This window comes from Vanellus vanellus (genome assembly GCF_965231255.1).
Source record: "Vanellus vanellus genome assembly, chromosome: 24".
Classification (NCBI taxonomy): domain Eukaryota; kingdom Metazoa; phylum Chordata; class Aves; order Charadriiformes; family Charadriidae; genus Vanellus; species Vanellus vanellus.
In genome coordinates this window covers 1,917,788-1,936,136 of record NC_138929.1, presented here as the reverse complement: position 1 = coordinate 1,936,136, position 18,349 = coordinate 1,917,788, and the positions used below count along the sequence as shown (strand labels likewise).

The 18,349-nt window shown below is 56.2% G+C and overlaps 3 protein-coding genes across 3 annotated transcripts in view; all 3 read left to right on the top strand.

Moving 5' to 3' along the window:
• MLLT6 (MLLT6, PHD finger containing) overlaps positions 1 to 8,574 on the top strand; it is a gene marked incomplete at its 5' end in the record, with an annotated part of 43,518 nt that extends 34,944 nt beyond the window's left edge. Inside the window, 8 exons of the mRNA XM_082494788.1 lie at positions 3,115 to 3,181; positions 3,561 to 3,703; positions 3,984 to 4,172; positions 4,373 to 4,461; positions 4,881 to 5,236; positions 5,373 to 5,481; positions 6,979 to 7,356; positions 8,185 to 8,574. Coding sequence (XP_082350914.1) covers positions 3,115 to 3,181; positions 3,561 to 3,703; positions 3,984 to 4,172; positions 4,373 to 4,461; positions 4,881 to 5,236; positions 5,373 to 5,481; positions 6,979 to 7,356; positions 8,185 to 8,229 — 1,376 coding nt within the window. The 3' untranslated portion in view covers positions 8,230 to 8,574. The remainder of the gene's footprint in view (positions 1 to 3,114; positions 3,182 to 3,560; positions 3,704 to 3,983; positions 4,173 to 4,372; positions 4,462 to 4,880; positions 5,237 to 5,372; positions 5,482 to 6,978; positions 7,357 to 8,184) is intronic.
• Positions 1 to 18,349, top strand: part of RPL19 (ribosomal protein L19) — a 389,457-nt gene that overhangs the window by 192,953 nt on the left and 178,155 nt on the right. The gene's annotated exons all lie outside the window — the stretch shown is intronic.
• On the top strand, positions 16,944 to 18,339 carry CISD3 (CDGSH iron sulfur domain 3). The gene is made up of 2 exons (XM_082495122.1): positions 16,944 to 17,226; positions 17,520 to 18,339. Exons 1-2 carry the CDS (start codon positions 16,975 to 16,977, stop codon positions 17,697 to 17,699), a joined length of 432 nt encoding a protein of 143 aa, XP_082351248.1. The 5' UTR covers positions 16,944 to 16,974; the 3' UTR covers positions 17,700 to 18,339.

Genomic DNA, 18,349 nt, shown 5'->3' with positions numbered 1-18,349 from the left:
GCAGGAAACTTGAAGCATCGTACGATTTCTTTCTTTTTTTTTTTTTTTTTTTCCCAAAACAGAGTGGGACTGATTTTCGTTTTGCACCAGTAGTTAAACAAAAGCACCCTCCTGATTTTCAGTTGTTGCAGTTAGTGGTGCAACTGTCTCATGCTCCCCTAGCCCAGAAATGGTGGCAGCTCAGCATGCTGGATGCTGAACTCCTGGGAGGTAAAACGCTGCCCAGTGTCACACTGAGTGACAAGCACACAGTCCTCATTAGAGGTGGCTCTGAGTTCTCCGGATAATCTGACACCAGTGTGCCCTTATTTGCCTTAACAAGTGTGCATGCCTGCATGTAAAGCATGAATGAACACGTATGCTTACTTATGACCTTCGCAAGCCCACAGAAGGTGCCTGTCTGTCTCTCCCTGTGTCACTGGCGGCATTTTGCCTGTGTGGCCGCGCCAGCAGCTCGTATCTGCGTGAGTGCAACGGGGAGGGAACTGCGCAGCCGACCCCGGTGGGAGTCAGGGCCATTGCATGGGAGCTGTGAGTCAGGAGTGATTCAGTCACCTGGAATTAAGGAAAGAATGGGATGATTCAAAGAGGTTCTTCCCTCACGGAGATCGACAAGAGAGATGACCCACTGCCACTTCCCCTTTGCTGTTATTTTGGCAAGGTGCTGACAGGAGAAGGAAGCGAGTCAACTGTCAGGAATAGCCCTGTGGTTCAGGCACAACACGGAGGCTCGGCAGTCTGCGTTCTGTTCCAGCCCTGCGGCTACTAATGAATGAATCATGTAGGCAAAATCCAACATACAAAGTGCTCAAAAAAAGCCTAATCCTTAGTTTCCATTTCCAAGATTGCTCTTTTTGTTTGACTGGCATCTTACAAGCTTCAGGACATGTTTCTTCCAGTTCCAGGCAGCATTTAGAACATCTCTTGGATTTTGTCACGTTTAAGGTTTGTCCATCACTATCTCCTCCTGCTGGAGCTAGTGGCCCAGAGGGTGTTAAGCCAAATTCACTTTTGGTTTTGGTTGTTTTTTTTCCAGAGGGATTAAGTAACATTAATTAAACCTCCTATATGGGGCAATTTTCACTTAAAAGTGTGGTGACTGCTTTAATCCCAAATCATTAACAGGGTGGTTATGAAGTTTTGAGTAATCCTGCCTTGTCTTTAATTCGGATTACCTTTCCCAAGAGTGTCTGTGTGGACAGATCCCATGGAGATGTGGCTTTCACTGCAGTAATATTTGAGCTTTTCACAATTTTAATGTGATGTAGGGAAATGGTGTAACCCTGTCTTACAGATGGGGGAACCAAGAAATCTATCACCGATGCAGGTTGATACCAGGGTGCCTTTGGCAGTACAAAAAGTCTGATTCTTATCTTCCCACTCCCTTAGCTACTGTCTAGTTCTTCCTCCCACGGCTTGTCCTGGATCCTGCCTCATCATGATGACAGGCCAAATGTATTTATCTTCTCTCATTGTCTTCAAGCCACTTTTTTCATATTTGCTGCCTTGGAAAGTGCTGTCTCCGTGTGATAACTCAGTCATCTCCCCGTTCGGTAGACGGTGGTATTGGCCAGGAGATAATTGAATAGGGAGTCTGGTACTGTTTCAGAAAATCGTATATATATGTGCGCAAGCTCCCTGGGCTGCAAGCAAACAACGTGGCAGTAACAAGCAGGCAGTCAAAGCTTAGCTGAGTGGTTATTTGGTTGCAAGTTAAAACTGTTGTGTCAAGGCTGCACGTGGTAGGCCGTGGATGTTTTCCAAAGGGTTTAGGTGGTCCTTGGATGGAAACAATACTGAGAAGCGCTGCTGTGGTCTGCCTGTTCCCAGCCTTCTGGTAGCTGATCCTGGTTGGAGAACTTAGGAAGATTTCATGCCTTGTGGTGTCCCTGAAATCAAGGCTTGTCTCCACATGCTGTCTTATACTGGGAGACTGCTGTTGACTGGCAACTGCTGGTCACCTCCAGAAAGCGGCGAGTCCTCCCAGAAGGGTGGACCAATTATAATCGGTGGCCAGAAAGACGTTCCCACAGGGATGAAGGAGTGAGGATCCCACTTGTACCTGTCTGTAAGAGCTGCTGAACAACAGCTGCTTTTGCTTGTTCTCAGCGGTAGAAAATACTGCCAGTAACTAATGCCCTGCTCAGGGCATTACACTGTAAATCACAGTGTTCCCTGCAGGAGACTTCCTGGATTCTTGCACATAAGAAATGTCTCTTATTGTGTGAAGAAGAGGAGGGGCGAGTCAGCCAGCTGGTGCAGGCTGTAGTCACAACATCTGACACGTCCCAGAGCGAGGGGAACGTGTGTTTACGGGCTGGCGGGCTCTGGGGATGGAAAGCAAATGGCAGATAAATATACTTCACTTCTAGATGACTCTTTGGATGGGAGACATCCTGCACGGGTGCGCACGCGCAGCGGCTCCGTCCCCAGCACTGCTGTGTCGCAGCTCCCTGGGACAGCGGGATGGCTGGGAGGGTAGTTTCTGAACACCAAAGCGCTTATTTAAGCTCTTTAGAACAGAGCTGAGCATCTGGAAACTTTGGAGAACCCCAGCTGGGTTTCGGGAAAGGCTCCTGGAGGCGGAGGGCTGCAGCGGCACTGGGGAGAGCTGAGTGGGGCTTTGCAGAGGATGGATTCATCCTGGCAGGCTCAGCAAAGCAGTGTCCTCCCCCCCACGCCCCTCCCCTCCCGCCCCCGCAGCTTTACAGCTAAAGGAAAAGCTGCTTTCTGCCCATCCCTCCGCGTTGCGGGGCCGGGGGGGAGCGGGGCCGGGGCCGGTGTTGCCTCCTGCGCTGCCCGGTTCCCGGTGCAGCCCCCGTCCCGCCCCCCCCCCGGCCAATTCTGCCCCTGCCATTAGGAAGGAGGTTGCGTGGGTGACCTTCCCAGGGTGACAACAACCCCCCCCCTCCCGGCGTGACACCGGGTGACACGCAATGACACGCAGCCCCTCCCACGGCGGGCGGAGCCGTTATGCAATGCCGGTGCCCTGCGCTGCTCGGTGCTCCCATCTAGCGGGGACCGGCCCTCGCCGCCCGCGGGTGACAAACCCGGGCACCTGCCAGGGCTGGACGCCTATGAACACTGTGCCTCTCTGTCCCTCTCCCCACCCAGAGCCTGACCTGGAAGACTGCAGTTTTGGCTGCCGAGGGACGTCGCCCCAGGAGAGTCTCTCTTCCATGTGAGTGTCCTTCAGGAGTCCTCCCCTGCCACCGGGCACGGGGGTGCCTCCGCATCCGCCCCGCACGGCGGAACCCCGGGAAGCAGTGGGATGACACAGCAAGGAAAGGGAAAGAGGCTGGGGGAAGTGGAGGCAGCTCCTTCCCTCCTCCTTGGGGCTAGGGGTGGGATGGGAGGGGAGGAGGCAGGTTTGCTTTTTCCAGTACGAGCCGGGGCTAACGGGATCGGAGGGTTCTCCTGATGTGGAGCGGAGGACACTGGGGCTGGGAGGGATGCAGCCCCTCCCGGTGTGAGGCAGATGAGATGTGGGGAGAAGGGAGCAGAAGAGTGCAGGTGTGGACTAAGGAAGCATCTCTGACGTGTCCCCAACCCTTTCCCAGGTCCCCCATCAGCAGCCTGCCCACCCTCTTTGACCAGACAGTGTCCTGTAGCAGCAGTGGGCAGCTGGAGAATGTTCCCCAAGCCACCCCAAACATCGAGCAGCTCCTGGAGAAGCAGGGCAATGGGGAAGCCGGCGTAAACAGTGAGTCACTCGGGGGCATGGGCTGTGGGAGGAGAGGTCCTTGTGCATGTTTGTGTGGGAGCCAGCTGGGATTATGCCCACAGGCAAAGGAGCTGGGTGGGGGACAAAGCCCTAGTCTGTGCCATGGAGGGAGTAGCTGGCAGGGGGACTGTGATCTGGGGCCAGTCTCCTCCCCCAGTGTGGTCTAATTGTGGTGCCTCCTGTGGATCCCCTTCTCTTTCTTCCATCACCTGTTCTCTCCCCTGACCCTGTCCCCCTTCCCCCCTTCTCTTCTCTGCAGTTGTAGAAATGCTCAAAGCCCTGCACTCGCTGCAGAAGGAGAACCAGCGGCTCCAGGAGCAGATCATGACGCTGACAGCCAAGAAGGAGCGTTTGCAGCTCCTCAATGTCCAGCTCTCCGTCCCTTTCCCTGTGGTGACCAGCAGCAATGGTCCAGGCAGCCAGGCCCAGTACATCCTGCCTCCCAACGGTGAGGGGACCAGTAGGAAGCACCACCCTGTGCCCTTTCATGGTGGTACCCTGGGGTGGGCAGGAGGGGGTCACAGTGGGGAGTATCTGACCTGTTTATCTCTCTGTACCCACTGGCAGCATGCACTGTCCCTTGCTATTGCTGTGGCAACGTCAGGCTCCACCCCTGACTCTGCATCCTCACTTCTTTCCTCCATACAGTCTGCAACAACGATTCCTTGAGCATCAGCAAGAGCCCCCCGTGCAAGAACAGCTTTGGGATTGAGAACTCGCTCTCCACTTCCTCTGAGGTACACTGGCCACCGCATCCGCCAGCCAGCTGGGGAAGGGACTTGGGGAGGGGACAGAGCAGTGCAGTCCCAGTACTCTGTCTTGATCTCCAGCTCATAAAGCCTCGTAGTCCAGGCCCAGAAATCAGGTCTCTTTCTCTGGAGTGCCCGTTCTTCAGTTCATCGCAGCGCTGAGGGTCTGAGTAGAGCAGCTGAGGCTGGGAGTGCGAGCTGAGAATGCTTCTAGGTTATTCTGGCCGCGCTTCTAGCGATCCAGCAAAGCATGTCTGAGTTCTGGGACCCCTCTGAGCGTACACCTGCACTTGCACTCACAGCCCCCCCTTCCCACCTCCAGCTCCTGCTCAAAGCACCTTTGGAGCTGAGCTGACCTTTCACAAAGCTGCCCCAGTCCGATGCTCTTATGTCCGTTTCTCCCCCAGGACCCTCATTCAGGTTGCCCCAGCAGGAGCAGCTCTTCCCTGTCCTTCCACAGCACTCCTCCGCCCCTGCCCATGCTGCAGCAGAGTCCTGCCTCGCTACCCCTGCCCGGGGTGCAGCAGGTGAATGGCCTGGCCAGGGTGGCAGGCAGCGGGCTGGGGGGAGGCACCACTGCCAGCCACAGCCTCTCCACGGTGCCCATGGTGGACGGCCTGATGGGGACCCTGGCAGGAGGCCAGCAGATGCCCATCAACGGGATCCTGGGGAATCTGAACGGAGCTCAGGCCGCCCAGCCTCCGAGCGCGCTGACGCAGGCGAGCGGGCCTCCGACCTTGCAGCTCTCCACCAGCCTGAGCAGGTGAGGACGGGGAGCTCGCGGGGACAGCCCTGCCCTCTCCAGCAGAAGCTTAGCACCGGGTGGGAGGGAGGGAGGCCCTGAGCATGCAGGACCAAGACCGGCTGCGCTGACATTCCCTGCCCTGCTCCCCTTGCAGCATGCCCAGCCTGAGTCCCCTGACAGAGCAGCAGCGGCACGTCTTGCACCAACACGAACAACAGCTCCAGCAGCTTCAGCAGCTCCTGACTTCCCAGCCGCTTAATCCGGTAAGTGTGCCTGCTGGCACCTTTTATCTGATGAGCTGTTTAATGGGAAAGCCTCAGAGCAGAGAGCAAAACTTAGGGTTCCCTCCTTCACGTGAATCCCACAGGGCTGCAAGAGTCATGTGCCTTTTCCCTGGCTGTGGGCTGCTGGGGGTGGAGTGAGGAGAAAAGCTTTCGGCAGGAAGGTGCGGCACCTCCTGGAGGGAGGGAGATGGGGATTGGAACTTTTTTGTTCAAAGGAAAAAATTTAATCTGGGTTTCCCACATCCTGAGGGTGTGAGAACATGGTAGCGCTAAGCCACCATAAAATCAGGAGTGCTATTACCTCCTCCAGCCATGTTTGAATGCAAATCATGTCTGCTCCTGCTGCCAGGAGCACGCTGGTCTCTGGGCTTGCAGATGTGCTGAGGCCCACAGGAGAAGAGGAACTCGCTTGAGGACACCGCTTGAGTTTAGAAAGAGATAAGCGCTGAACTGCTTAGTCCTGAGGCAGGTGAGCCCTGTCTGGGCACATTGACATGGAGGACTGGAGACACCAGGGGGGCTGTAGAGGTGGCTGAGGACTTTGGGGTCAGAAAAGGGATCAGGCAGCTGTTCTGAGGATCTTGGCTCTCTGCCCACGTCCTCTTGGGTAAAAGAGCAGCCTCGGCCCAGGCTGTTGTGGGAATGGCTGCACGGATGGATGGTAAACAAGCCCCTGAGTGTATAAGAACCGCATTCACTTGCCCTGTGGAAACCTCTGTGGTGTCCCTCCCCTGCGGTGGAGTTGCACGGGAGTGCTAACAGTTCCCGTCAATGAAGCTGTGCTCATTTATATCTCCCATGAACTTGGCCCGTTGCTCTGGATAAATTTCTGGGTCAGGCTATTTATAACCCGGGAAAAGCAAATTTCAAAGGGCTTCTCTTTACAGCAGCTGATGTCACCATGTCATCAGCTGCATCCCTGTGGGTACGGGAACAATGTCAGCTCTCAGCCTGCTGCATTGGTCGATGGTTGCTATAGTGATTACCGCAGTTTGGTTGGATTCGAGGGCGTCCCTCTGGGTGCAGGTGAGCTGTGGCCCTCGTCCCCCCTGGGTCTGGCTCACCTACGCTGACCCTGTGGGTCAGGGCTGAGCTGTGAAGTGGGATGGGCTGGGGAAGGAAATTAGCAGCTAATCTAGAAATTCAGGGTAGTGAATGCCACAGACTTAAAATGCACGTGTCAATTGATTTGGAAACAGCTGAGTAGATTTGTGTGCCTGCAGGTGGGGTTAGCTAATCCTACGCTTCAGGAAACAACGGGGTTGGAAAGGTCATAGGCACAGGCTGTTAATGAACACAAGACAGACTGTTCCTCTCTCTACCTCTAGAAATGTGATCGAGGGGACTTTCTCCCTGTCCCCAGTAGCATTGCCTGTGACAGAGTGTGCCGATGTGGCTCCTGGCTCCTTTGTATTGTCACCTCTTCCCGAGCCCTCTGTCCGTCCTTTGACTTCGCCTCCTCACCCTTCCCCGCAGGAGCAGCAGGCCCTGGTGTTCCAGATGATGCAGCAAATCCAGCAGAAGAGGGAGCTGCAGCGGCTGCAGATGACAAACTCGTCCCAGCTCTCCATGACCAGCCTCCTGGCGGCCACCTCCGCCCCCCTGCACTCCAGCACCAGCGCCCTGATGACCTCAGCCCCCCAGCCGCCCCCCAGTAGCAGCTCTCTCATGGCCTCCCTCTCCCCCCAGCAGCTCAACCCTAGCAATGCCCTCATGGCCCCCCAGGCCACCCCACCGCTCAGCGCTCCTGGGAACAGCCTCCTGGCTTCGGGGACAGGCATCGCACCCGTCCTTACAGCACAGACTAACCCGTTTCTCAACCTGCAGGCTGATGGCAACACCCCAAAAGGAACGGTGCGTATGCTGCTAGCACTACCCTAACCCCACTGAGCTCGTGGTGCTAGGCGCTGTACAGACCCAGGGCGAGACAGTCTGCACTGCAGTTAACGGGGGAGCAAGGGCACCGCTTAGGCAACCGAGCCAGAACGCTCCACTGGCTTTGCTGCATCCCTGGCTAGCCAGTGTCACGTCCTGATCCTACCTCCAAGGACTTCTGTAGGGCCCAGACAGGGTCGTGGGTAGGCACGGAGGCTCCCAAGGTGCCCTTCCGTGTGCGTGTGTGCAGACACGCCAGACCTGCTGCAGAAGCAAGGCAGAGCCAGGCCGTAGATTTTCCTCCGTTAACCCTAGGACTCGGATGGGACAGGTGTGCCCCTGGCAGTGCTGGCCCTATTGGAGCCTCGTGATGAAATATGAAAGTGACTGCATGTTGAAACCCAGGGTTTAGAAGGAATCTTGCACCCAAGAGGAGAGGTTGTGGAGAGGTTTACAGCCTCTCTGTAAAGCAGCCTTGTACCAGTGTCTAGGGACTGATGGTGTGATGCTTTCATCTCTCCTCCATCCCTCCCCTGGCCTATACCTGTACCCAGAAGGTCCAGCTCTGGTTGGAAACACTTAGGAGCCAAAGGCCAGGGTCGAGGGGCCAGTTCGGCCTGAACTGGGCAGAGGGGAAACCTGGGGCTCCCGTGTCTCCGTTGATCTCGGAGGAGCCTGAGAGGTCGCGGTGAGCAGGGCCAGGTCTGCAGCGCAGCAGGGCTCTCTGCTTCTGCCCCCTCCTGTTGCCGCCCGTCCGGTACTGATACCTGTCTCCTCTGCGTCTCTTTTTCTGTTTGTTTTTTAAAGAGCATGAATGAAAAGGGAGCTCCTCTTACCCAGGACAAGGGCTAAGCTCCCCCCCCACCCCGAACAAACCAGCAGCCAACTCCTCTCAGCCAGGGGAATGTGGCTTTCCACAGTCAACTTTGATACTGTTAGAGCAATGAGCACAAGGCTTCCAAGAAGCATTTCCTGCCGCTGGGCAATGCCAAGAGGTGCTTTGGAAGACAGTTACGTCTCTGACCAAGCCCTGGTATTGGGAGGAGTGAAGGTGGGGGGCTGCCTGCCACCCCGGTCTATGCCACACATGCTTAAAGTGAAGCTGTGTTTCCATGCGGAGTGGAGGAGAGCGTTAACGCCAGATGCCTGCCAGTCTCCTCCCTGCCATGAGCGCAAGTGGGTGTCCACCTGTGTGTAGCCTCCCCAGGCCAAGGCGCTAGAGACCATCGAGCATCCTTGGCCAAGACCTTGGTGGAGGGAGACCCCTCTGCTGAGGGCTCCTGTCTGCACAGTGCGGAGGAACCTGGCAGCGCCCGCAGAGGCAGCACTGGGTGTCACACAGCTGGGGAAGTGGGACGTGGTGGCAGTGCCTATGTGGTCTGCTTTGCCCGGATGGGGAGATTAAGAAGAAGTCCCATAGCTGAGATTTCTCACCTGCTTTTCATCTGCTGAGCTCTTAGGATGCTCTTATCTCTACTGCCATCATATGAAGCCCCGATGCCTCAGCTGGATCCAATACCAGCCTGAAAAGACATGAGCGCTGGAGTGATGGGTAAGGACTGGTGCTTGGGGAGGAGGTGAAAGCCACCTACTTCTTTAAAGGACATTGCCACATCTGCTCTGCCAGCTGCTGTCGCTTCGGTGCTGTACTTCTCCCGTGAAAAGCACACTCCTGCTCCTTGTGCCATCTCTCACTCTTCCCTTCCAAGACTTCCAAAGGCTAAAATTTCAGCTTGCAGAAAGGGGCTGTAGCCAGTATTACCCCTGTCGTAGCCAACTTCAGAAGGTGCATTTGAGCCTGGCCGTTGTTTCCCAGGCCTAAGCTGGGAGACAGAAATGTGTGTGGGGAAGAGAGAGTCCCAAATCCGGTACCTGTTCTTTCTTACCCACCACAAATCACTCCAGTCTGGCAAAGCCACGTTCTTCCACTGGTCTTGGGCACTTGAGAAAAGGGATCTCCAAGCAATGGGACAATTACCAAGTCTCCTAAGCTAGGACGTCGGACCCTTCATTCTTCTCCACCTTTTGACCTTAACTCCGTCTTGCAGCCTGGAACCTCAGCAAAGAAATCGGCTTCCTCTGAGCCTGGATGCGATGGATTGATGGAAGGACAGGTGGGGCAGCTCTGGGAGAAGGGGAACATCTACGTCAAACGTACAAATGCCCCTTCTTTTCCTCATGCCCTGGTTGAATCCAGAGCTCCGGGGGGCAGGTGGGAAGACTCCAGCTAATAGAAACTCTGAGGGTCTTAAAAAAAAAAAAAAAAAAAAAAAAAAAAAAGTTGTCAAACCTTAATGGATATTTTTCAGCACATTCCCACTGCCTCTAACTAGTTTGCACTATTCAAATTTGTCAGCAGTGGGTCTGTGCTGATAGTACTAGAAAAGCTTGTTATAGGCAAAACTCATCTGCTAAATATCTTTCTTCCTTTTTATTTTATTTTATTTCTTTTGTTTGTTTGTTTGTTTGTTTGTAAGATTGTCACCACAATGGTTGAATAAGGCTAAAAGGAGAGAAAATACCTTTCTGATCTCAGCCTCCAGTTCTGTGAACTGGGCAGAACACTGCTGTCTGCTCAGAAATATATATATATTATATATATATAATTTTTTTTTATAAAGAAAAGCTAATGTTTTAACAAGGTTAAGAAGCTATTGGAAAGATGGAGATGGCAGCTAAAAGTGAAAATGCAGGAAAAAAAATAAAGTCTCCCTTGCGGTCTCTGCAGCACAGACAGGGAGAGGGGCACAGAACCGCGGCTCCTGCTGACGCGATGCCTGTCCCCGGCCACCTCCCGCCTAAGTCACGGGCTGGGCTATGCCACCTTCCATCCACCCGGCGCTTCCAAAATGTGAACGACGTCTTTCAGTTGCAGTTGCCTATGGCAGGGAGGTTGGAACGCGATGATCTTCAAGGTCCCTTCCAACCTAAACCATTTGATGATTGACTCTAATTTTGGCTCCCTGTCCCCAAAATTGCTCTGGCACAGTTGTTTGCTTGCACTTTTTTTTTCTTTTTTTTTTTTTTCTTCCCTCCCCATGCTGTGTTGTCCCCCCCAGGCAGAGGTGCCACCCAAACCACCCCGGCACAGAGACCTTCCGCTCGGTGTGGGGTCTGTGTCTGCAGCGAGGGTCCTGCCTTGCTGCCCCCCTCCTCGCGGTGAGGAGTCGTGGGCTTGAGAGTGACACGCAGAATGGCTGTTTCGGGGCTGCCGAGCTGGATTCAGCCCTGACGTGCCCTGTGTGGGCACGCGGTGGCTGCGTGCACGTGAAGGCTGTGTCTGCCAACCTTTGGCAAGGAACGGGTGCTTGGGATTTGGGAACAGACATTCCTTAGCGCTGGTTTGGGTCAGCAAGATGATGGACAGAAGTGTTAGGAGTAAAACGGCAGCCGGTAGATGCGCAAGTGTGGTCCCTGCGGGCCGCTTGCCCAGCTGCGCTTGTCTGGGGGTTGATTTTTAGTTTATTTTTTTACTTTTTTTACTGTAAGGTCCCCAATTCGCGTTGCCACCTGTTTTGCTGTCGTGCTGACCATCAGCACAGCTTTCAGACCCACCTCTAGCCACGAGGGCCTGACGTTGTGTCTAAGACCTGGTGAAACTCTTCCAAAATTTAACTGTGTTTCATGCCCTGGAATTAAAAACATGCCAGTAGCAGGGGGAGAGGGGATGGAAGGGGGGGGGGGAGAGGCAGCTTAGCATCTGTCCCGTGTGTAGTGAGTTGTGGTACAACATGTGTCGTCTGCCAGGAGAAACAAAACCCATGTCCAGATCAGTGGTTTGGTGCCCAAATCCCTGGGCAGCGACCGAAAACTCGCAGGGTGAGAGGTAATTAGTGGTGAGTTTGCAGTGGGGAGGCTGAAAGGTGCTGTACAGGGCTCTGCGCCGCTACCGGGAAGATATTTGGGAGCCCACCCATCAGACGAGGTTGGGAATCAAGGGCTGAATTCCAGGACTGAGGTAGGCAGGCAGGACCGCTGTGAAAAGCGGGGAGGGCTGAGCCTCGCTGTGCCCCTGGTCCCCGCTGCCCTGTGCTGGCCGTGCCACCGGTTGTGTCGGTGGCAGCAGTTTGAGTTTTGAGTTTGGGGCAGGGAGGGACGAGGCTGGAGAATGACGAGTGGCGCAAGAGCCATATAGCACTTACACATTTCTCTGACATCTTCCAAAGGCGCCCCCGTCCCTTTGAAGTGCTCTCCTTGTCACCTCAACCTGTCCCAGAGCCAAAGGTCCCTTTGGCAGATTGAGGGGAGAAGAAAGGGGCACTGCTGGAAGGTTGACATGAAACGTTTGTATCTCTGTGAAAAAGAGGGAGAGAAGGGGAAAGTAAAAATAAAAGCTAAAGATTATCTGTGTTTCAGTTGCACTGGGGTACGTTTCTTTACCCGTTTTGATGCTAATGTCTCATTTAGTATGTTGCATGTGTCCTTTTTGTTTTGATTTTTTTTTTTATTAAATAAAAGAGAAAAATGTGTATATTTTTGGCAATTTAAGGTAATGTAGCTAAGATATATTTTTTTCACGCTGCTTGACTGTTCTTTATTATAATAAATAATATTAATATTAACATCAAAGACTTTTTTAATACAGCTAGGGTTTCAAAATTGGAATGAGAATAGGCTCTGTGTGATGAACGTCCTGCGGTCGTGCTGAGGTCCTGCTGTCTGCAGCGCAGGATGCTGCGCGCTGGGCGCTGATGCTCTCAGGGAGCGTTCCCAGCCTGGCTCCTTCCCGGCTTTGCTCCGCGGGAGAGAAGGGACACCAGGAACCGGGGAGGAGTGGTTGGTTGTTGTTCAGTAGCACAAAGGTGTGTCGTGTTCCCCTCCCCCCCCCCCCCAAAGAATGAGCTCATCAGTAGAGATGCCCAAAACCAAACTCGCTGACTGCATAAGCTTTCCAGCCCGGTCCTCCCCACTCCCGGGAGTTCGTTTCTCCTTAGCACCGAAGGGAAAGGCTCCCGCTCTTCCTGCTTTGCTCTGGTTTTCCCCCAAACAGCACTGCATAGCTGGGCGATGAGGTCTCTTCAAAATACGGTTTGGAGACATGTCCTGCTCTTGGGAAAACCAGCCCCCGCTCTCCAGCGCTCGGCTTTTAGATCTGGCTTGGCACTTTAATGGGTCGTGCTTCAAAACCGCATGCTTTTCTGTCTCGTGGCTCACAGGCTCCGGGGTTCTGCCTTCTTCCGCTTTTAAGTCAGAAGTGGGTTTTGTTGACCTTTTGGTGTTTCTCCAGCTGCATGTGCCCATGTCCCATCAGTGAGGTGGACCCCGCTTGCCCTCTGGGCTCACAGGGCTCCTTTAAAAGGCGCAGGAGAAGTTCTCCCACGGCACCTGATTCTTCTGCAGAAGCTTTTCTCTGTCGTATGGACCAGCAGTCAGCATTGCCACCTTGCGGGGGGTGGGAATGGGAAGCCAAAGACTGCCCAGGTTTCTCCGGGCAGCCCAAGAGCCGCCAGGATGGGAGTGCAGAGTGAACTGCGGACACCGGAGTTGATAGTTTTATCTTTAAGAATGGTTTTGGTCACACAAGGGGTCATCCGGGAGAAGCAGAGTTTGGCAGGCAAAGGCTGGTCTTGTGGAGTTGGGTCATCAAACGCTCTGGGTCACTGGAGGAAACTTTCAGCTGTTTTTTGAAGGGAAAATGAGGTTTGGTGTTGGTTCTGAGGACTCGGTTGCTCTCTGCGGTAGCTGGTGGCTGCGAAGTCTCCTCTTCTGCGCCTGTCCGTGGTTAGTGCCGGGGCGCGGGCTGGGGGGGAGAAGCAGCGGATGCCTGAGGAGCACCAGGGCCATAGATCCAGTTCTGCTGTGTTTCTCGGAGCCCTGAAATATGAAAAAAAAAAAAAAAAAAGATTAATATTTCCGCAGAGTTATGTTGGCTTGTTCCTGGCATGGTTCTCCTCTTTGCACAGCTTGGCTCTTCCGAGCATTTCTGTTCCTATGTGGCACAGATGGGGACTGGAGAGACATGAGAGGAAGGTGCTGGGCGGCGTTCAGTGGTTTTGTGCCCAACGAGCAGGTCATGGCATCTTCCTGGACCAGGATAATGGGAGACGCGCGGCTGTCCGAGCAATCCTACGCAGGGCCCCTCTCTTCCACAGCCCTTAGATCCTACACACTCCGCTCCAGGTCTCTCCCAACTGGTCACCAGTGTCCCCTGGACACAGCTCTTGTATGACCAGGGGCTCCCTCAGCCCTGGCACTCGCTGGACTCCGCAGACCCCTGGTTTTCTCTCTGCTTCCACGCTGGCACACGTGCTCTCGCCGCGAGCCGGCTGCCCCAGCGGGATGGGGCCAGTTCAGACTCCGGCACCATCCCTGCGGGCTGCGGGGACGCAGATGGCTTCAGCCCCTTGGCGCTGTACCAAAGACAATATAGACATAGATGAGGTCTTCTCACGTGCTCAGTAGAAGACTCCAGAGGAGACATACCAAGCGGATGGTGTCATTCTCTTCGGGGTGAAATGTTCAGGCGAGTTGGCAGGGCGAGAGGTGACCGATGTGTCTGAAGCGAGCGGGGCTCCAGCGCGCCGCGGCGGGGGAGCGTGTCCCCCGGGAGCTCCCAACAGGCGGCAGGAGCTTGGCGTGACCGGCGGGTTGGCTCTGGGACACAGAAGCTTTCCTGCTGCAGAAAGGGAACGTCTGCCTGGGCGCTTCTCTGTCCAGCGCAAGTCCATCCCTTGGTCTGAAGTGTCCTGCCTGTCCCCGAGACCTCTCTGAAGGACGGCGTAGCCGGGGCCGGCGTCAGGAGCCAGCTCTGCGCCGCAGCGGTGCCCGTCGCTCCAGAAACCTTTCAAGCTAAAGCCTGGTTTGTTTGCACAGCCCTCTGCAGCGCACACGTCGCCGCGTCCAGGTGGACTTTAGGGCTTTGCTCTGCTTTGTGTTTGCCGTTAAGGACACCCGTGTCACCCGTCAGGTCCCAGCCCGGAGGGGGCGAGCGGGCAGCCCTGTGCCCGGAGTGGTTTTTCAAGGGCTCTCTTCCAGCCCGGCCAGTCCGTCAGCGCTGGCAGCTCGTGCTGCTCTGTTATTTACCGTTGCCCTTGGCGTACGCTGTGCTGTGCGGTTTCCTAAGCCCACATAAGTAAAAATAATCAAGTGCCTGTGATCAAAACAGCCTCGAGGCAGGGAGCGGAATGGGTCCCCAGTGCCTCTCCTTTCTGCGTTTAGTCTAAGAAATGGAGTTGTCATAAAGGCTGTGGATGTCACCTTTGCCGAAAAGGGTGAAGTAGCAATAATTTTAATAGTAACTTTGCAGCAGCAGGTCTGAAACCGCAATTCCGAGCTGTCCGCTCTTCTCCCGTTTTCCGGCCGGGGAAGCAGAGGGGCGGAGAGGACTCGTTTGCTCAGGAACCGCATCTCCTGCGCTTGGGGCTGCGCTTGGGGCTTCCCTCCCCTGCCCGGAAAAGACACCCCAGCTCTGTGGCACCCACCCGTATCAGAATTTGAAGAAATTGTTTTGTGCTACCAGTGGTTAAAAAGTAGCAAAATGGAAAAACTCTGTTTAGTTAACGAGTCTCATTTGAAACTTTGAAAAGTCATCAGTCTCCTGTCCGGCAGCACCGGGGAGGGGGGACGACCGCGCTCCAAATTCTGTGTGACATCGCAGCTGAAGGGTAAAGTGCAAATAACCCCTCCGGGGCTCGGGTTGTATTTTTAATTTAAGCAGCAAATGCAAAGTTTTAGCACCTGCCTGGGCTGCAGGGAGCCTCCGCTGAGGCCCGGCCGCGGCTGCAGCCTCCGCCAGATGGTTTAAGCCAACGGTGCCTGCGGACCTAAAAGCCGCAGTGGGGCAGGAGGGGCATGAGTCGGGCTGGGGGGGGGGTCAAACACAATGACCCGTTGGGGACAGGTCCCTGCGTGGCCACGGCCTGGGGTGCGCGTGTCCCTCGGTACCTGTTGGGTACCCTGGAGGATGCGGGGGCTGTCCCTGGCCAGCCCCTGCCCACGAGCACAGCCCCGATTTCGGAGGGATTTAAGCACATCCTCGGAGTTACGAGGGCTCAGGTGGGCCAAAGGGGCCCGTGGAAAAGGGATGAGCATGAAAAGAGAGCGGGGAGAGAAGTGGCGAGTTGCAAATACAGGAGCATAAACATATAAGCAGATATTTGTATGGTTGTTTGGGTTTTTTTTCCCAAAGAAAACCTTTTTATTCGACAACTACACGGGCAGATTTGTAGCTGGGAACGTGTGTACTTTCTTACGCGTTTGTAGCACTGCCGTGTGTGTCTTCCATGCTCGCTGCGGGAGGCTCAAGGGGAGGACACTTTCCATTTTAATGTCTTCCTAAGGACAAAACCCAATTCAGGTGCTAAAGGCAGCAGCACCTCTCAGAAAACTGCTCCTGTTTACCCTCCCACTGCCTTCAGCGGGAAAGGCGGTCTGCGAGCTGTACCTTTTCTCCGTTGTGTATTACACAAATAACGTCTTTGTATCATTAATGTATTTGTACGGCTGAGAAATTGTTACAGCCCGTGTTCCTTTTATTAAAAGAATGTTTTCCAAAAAATAAAAAGTAGGCTAAAAAGATCCTCTTCAGTGTCTGCTCGTTCCCTCGGCGTTGCGGACAAGGCGCGATGCACCGCGGCGCTCGGCGTGCCGGGGGAGCGAGCTTACGCGGGCGCAGCAGCTCCCAAACCACTTGCAGACCACCGGTAACGCCGCAAAGCCAACCCACGGCCGGCAGCGGGGCCGCGGGGCGACACGGAACAGGGAATTTACACCCCCCCGGGTGAAAAACGTGCGGAGGTGGATGTTTGGATGTCTCCACGTAAAGCTGTAAGCGGAGGCACGGAACCTGGGGCTCGAGGTTTGGGGGTCGCTGCCCGGAGGGGAGTTTTGTCCCTCTGCCGCGGGGTCGGCAGCGCTGGGGCAGAGCCCCCGGGGTGGGGGGGGGAACTCGAGAAAGGCAGAGAAAAGGGCCTTGGGTTGGGTTGGGGGTTGGGTTGGACGTTGGGCTGAACCTCTGCACGCGGTGCCCGGATCAGCCCCACGTGGGGACGGGGGATGCTGCCCATGGGTCTCCCCCAGGCAGGATGGACGGGCGGTGGCGGGGGGCCGTGACCCCCGGGCCGGGTGGGATGTTGGCCGTGGGGCCGCCCCGCTGCAGAGCGCTCCCCCCTCCAGCACGCGGCCATCTGCAGCGCTAAATCATTTCAGCTGTCAAAAAAAGCTAATTTTTCCCAGTAGTGAAGTGTTTAAAAAAAGAAAAGGGGGTGAGGGGAGTCCAAACCTTTGATGCTTAAAAGATGAATTTCCCGGGGAGCGGCGCAGCCCGCATTTGGCGAGCAGAGGGACACCCCCTCCTCCCTGCAGCTCCGCGGGGGGGGGGGCCGGAGCGAACCCCCAAACCCCACAGGGGGGGGTATGGGGTGGAGGGGCGACCCCAGAGGCCCCGTTTGACGGGGGCGGTGCAAAGGGACCGGGCACGGGGCGGGGGGGGGTGGGGGTGGGGGGGTGCAGGGAGCATCCGTGCGAGGGGGGAACCTTTCTGCGGAGAGCAGCCGAGCTCCCGCCGAGCCCGCCCGCCCCGGCTCTTCCGGCGGCGCCGGGAGGAGGAGGAGCCGCTCCCGGGGAAGGTGACCCGGCGGCGGGCGGCGCGCTGCGGCCATGCTGCGGCTGAGACCCGCCGCGCTTGTGACACTGGTGAGAGCCGCAGGCGGCGGCGGCGGCGGCGGTGGGGGGCGGTGCGTCCGCCGGTCCGCGGGGGTTTTGCGCGTCCCTTCGCTCTCCTCCTCCCCCCCGGTGCGACGGCGCTCGGCCCCCCCGCAGCCGGTGATCGCCGCCAAACAGCCGTTCCCGGTGGAGCTGAAGGCGGGGAAGAAGTACGCGTGGTGCGCCTGCGGGCACAGCCGGAGCCAGGTCGGGACGGGCACCGGGGACCGGGGGTGGGGCGGGACCGCCCCCAGGGGGACCCCCCCGCCGGTCGTGGGGAAGGTTTTGGGGGGAGGAGGTGCCGCCCCCCCCTCCCGGGTTGTCCCGCAGCACCCCAGTTCCCGGGGGATGCGCTGGGCCGTGGACGGGGCGGGCAGAGCACAGCCGGGGGGATGGAGGGGTGGCGGTCCCCCCGCTCGGTGACCAGAGGAGGGGGGGGAACAACAGCCAGGTACCCTCGCAAAATCCCCCCCTTTACCTCCCCCCTCTTTGCTTTGCAGCCCTTCTGCGACGGCGCCCACAAGAAAGCCGCCCCCGGCATCTCCCCCCTGCGCTTCACCCCCGAGGAGGACAGGACGGTCTGGCTCTGTGGGTGCAAGCGCACCCGCTCCCCCCCGTACTGCGACGGCACCCACAAGGAGGAGGCCGTGCAGGGCGCCCAGCTCTCCCCACAGCCCTGACACGGCTGCACCCCGCAGGGACGGGGGTCACGGAGCCCGCGGGAGCTCGGGGCCACAGGGATGTTCGGCCCTCTTGGATACGGGAGGGCATCCAGGGCTCCCACCCCAATTAATCTTAATTACTGAGCCCTGAGGGGCTGCCACCAGCTGCAGAAAACCGGCCTCACCCCACCACCGGGGCACCAATTTCGCCTTCTGCCCCACTGGGGCTCTGCCAGGGATAACGAAGGCTCAGCAGTGGCTGGGGAGAAAAATAATCCACCGCATAATGGAACTTTGAGGAGTGGGTTTGTGTTGGCGGAGCTGCGGGTGCCCGTCGGGCTGCGGGACGGAGGGACCCGGAGGGAGCCGGGCAGCTGCCTCGGTACGGGCAGGCGAAGGGAAGGACAGTCTGCAGCATTTATTACATTTACAAAGCTGTATAGTCATACAAATGTTTAACCAATAACGATATATGAATATCAGAATATATTACAAGACATTAAAACGTCGTACAGGATGCAAACATACAGAGCAATTTGGTTTGTACCATATAGGAAAAAACAGAAAACAAAACAACCCCCCCCCCCAAGAGCCCCCCCAAACCCCAGACCGAGGCACTTCCGCTGCCTCCCTCAGTCCATTTTGGCCTATTTACAAGGAGAAAAGGG

Bases quoted from the DNA above. Each gene is read 5' to 3' on its own strand.
- CISD3 (XM_082495122.1), top strand. From the start codon at position 16,975: ATGCTGCGGCTGAGACCCGCCGCGCTTGTGACACTGGTGAGAGCCGCA. The intron at 17,227-17,519 runs GTCGGGACGGGC...TTTGCTTTGCAG, and splicing joins GCGGGCACAGCCGGAGCCAG to CCCTTCTGCGACGGCGCCCA.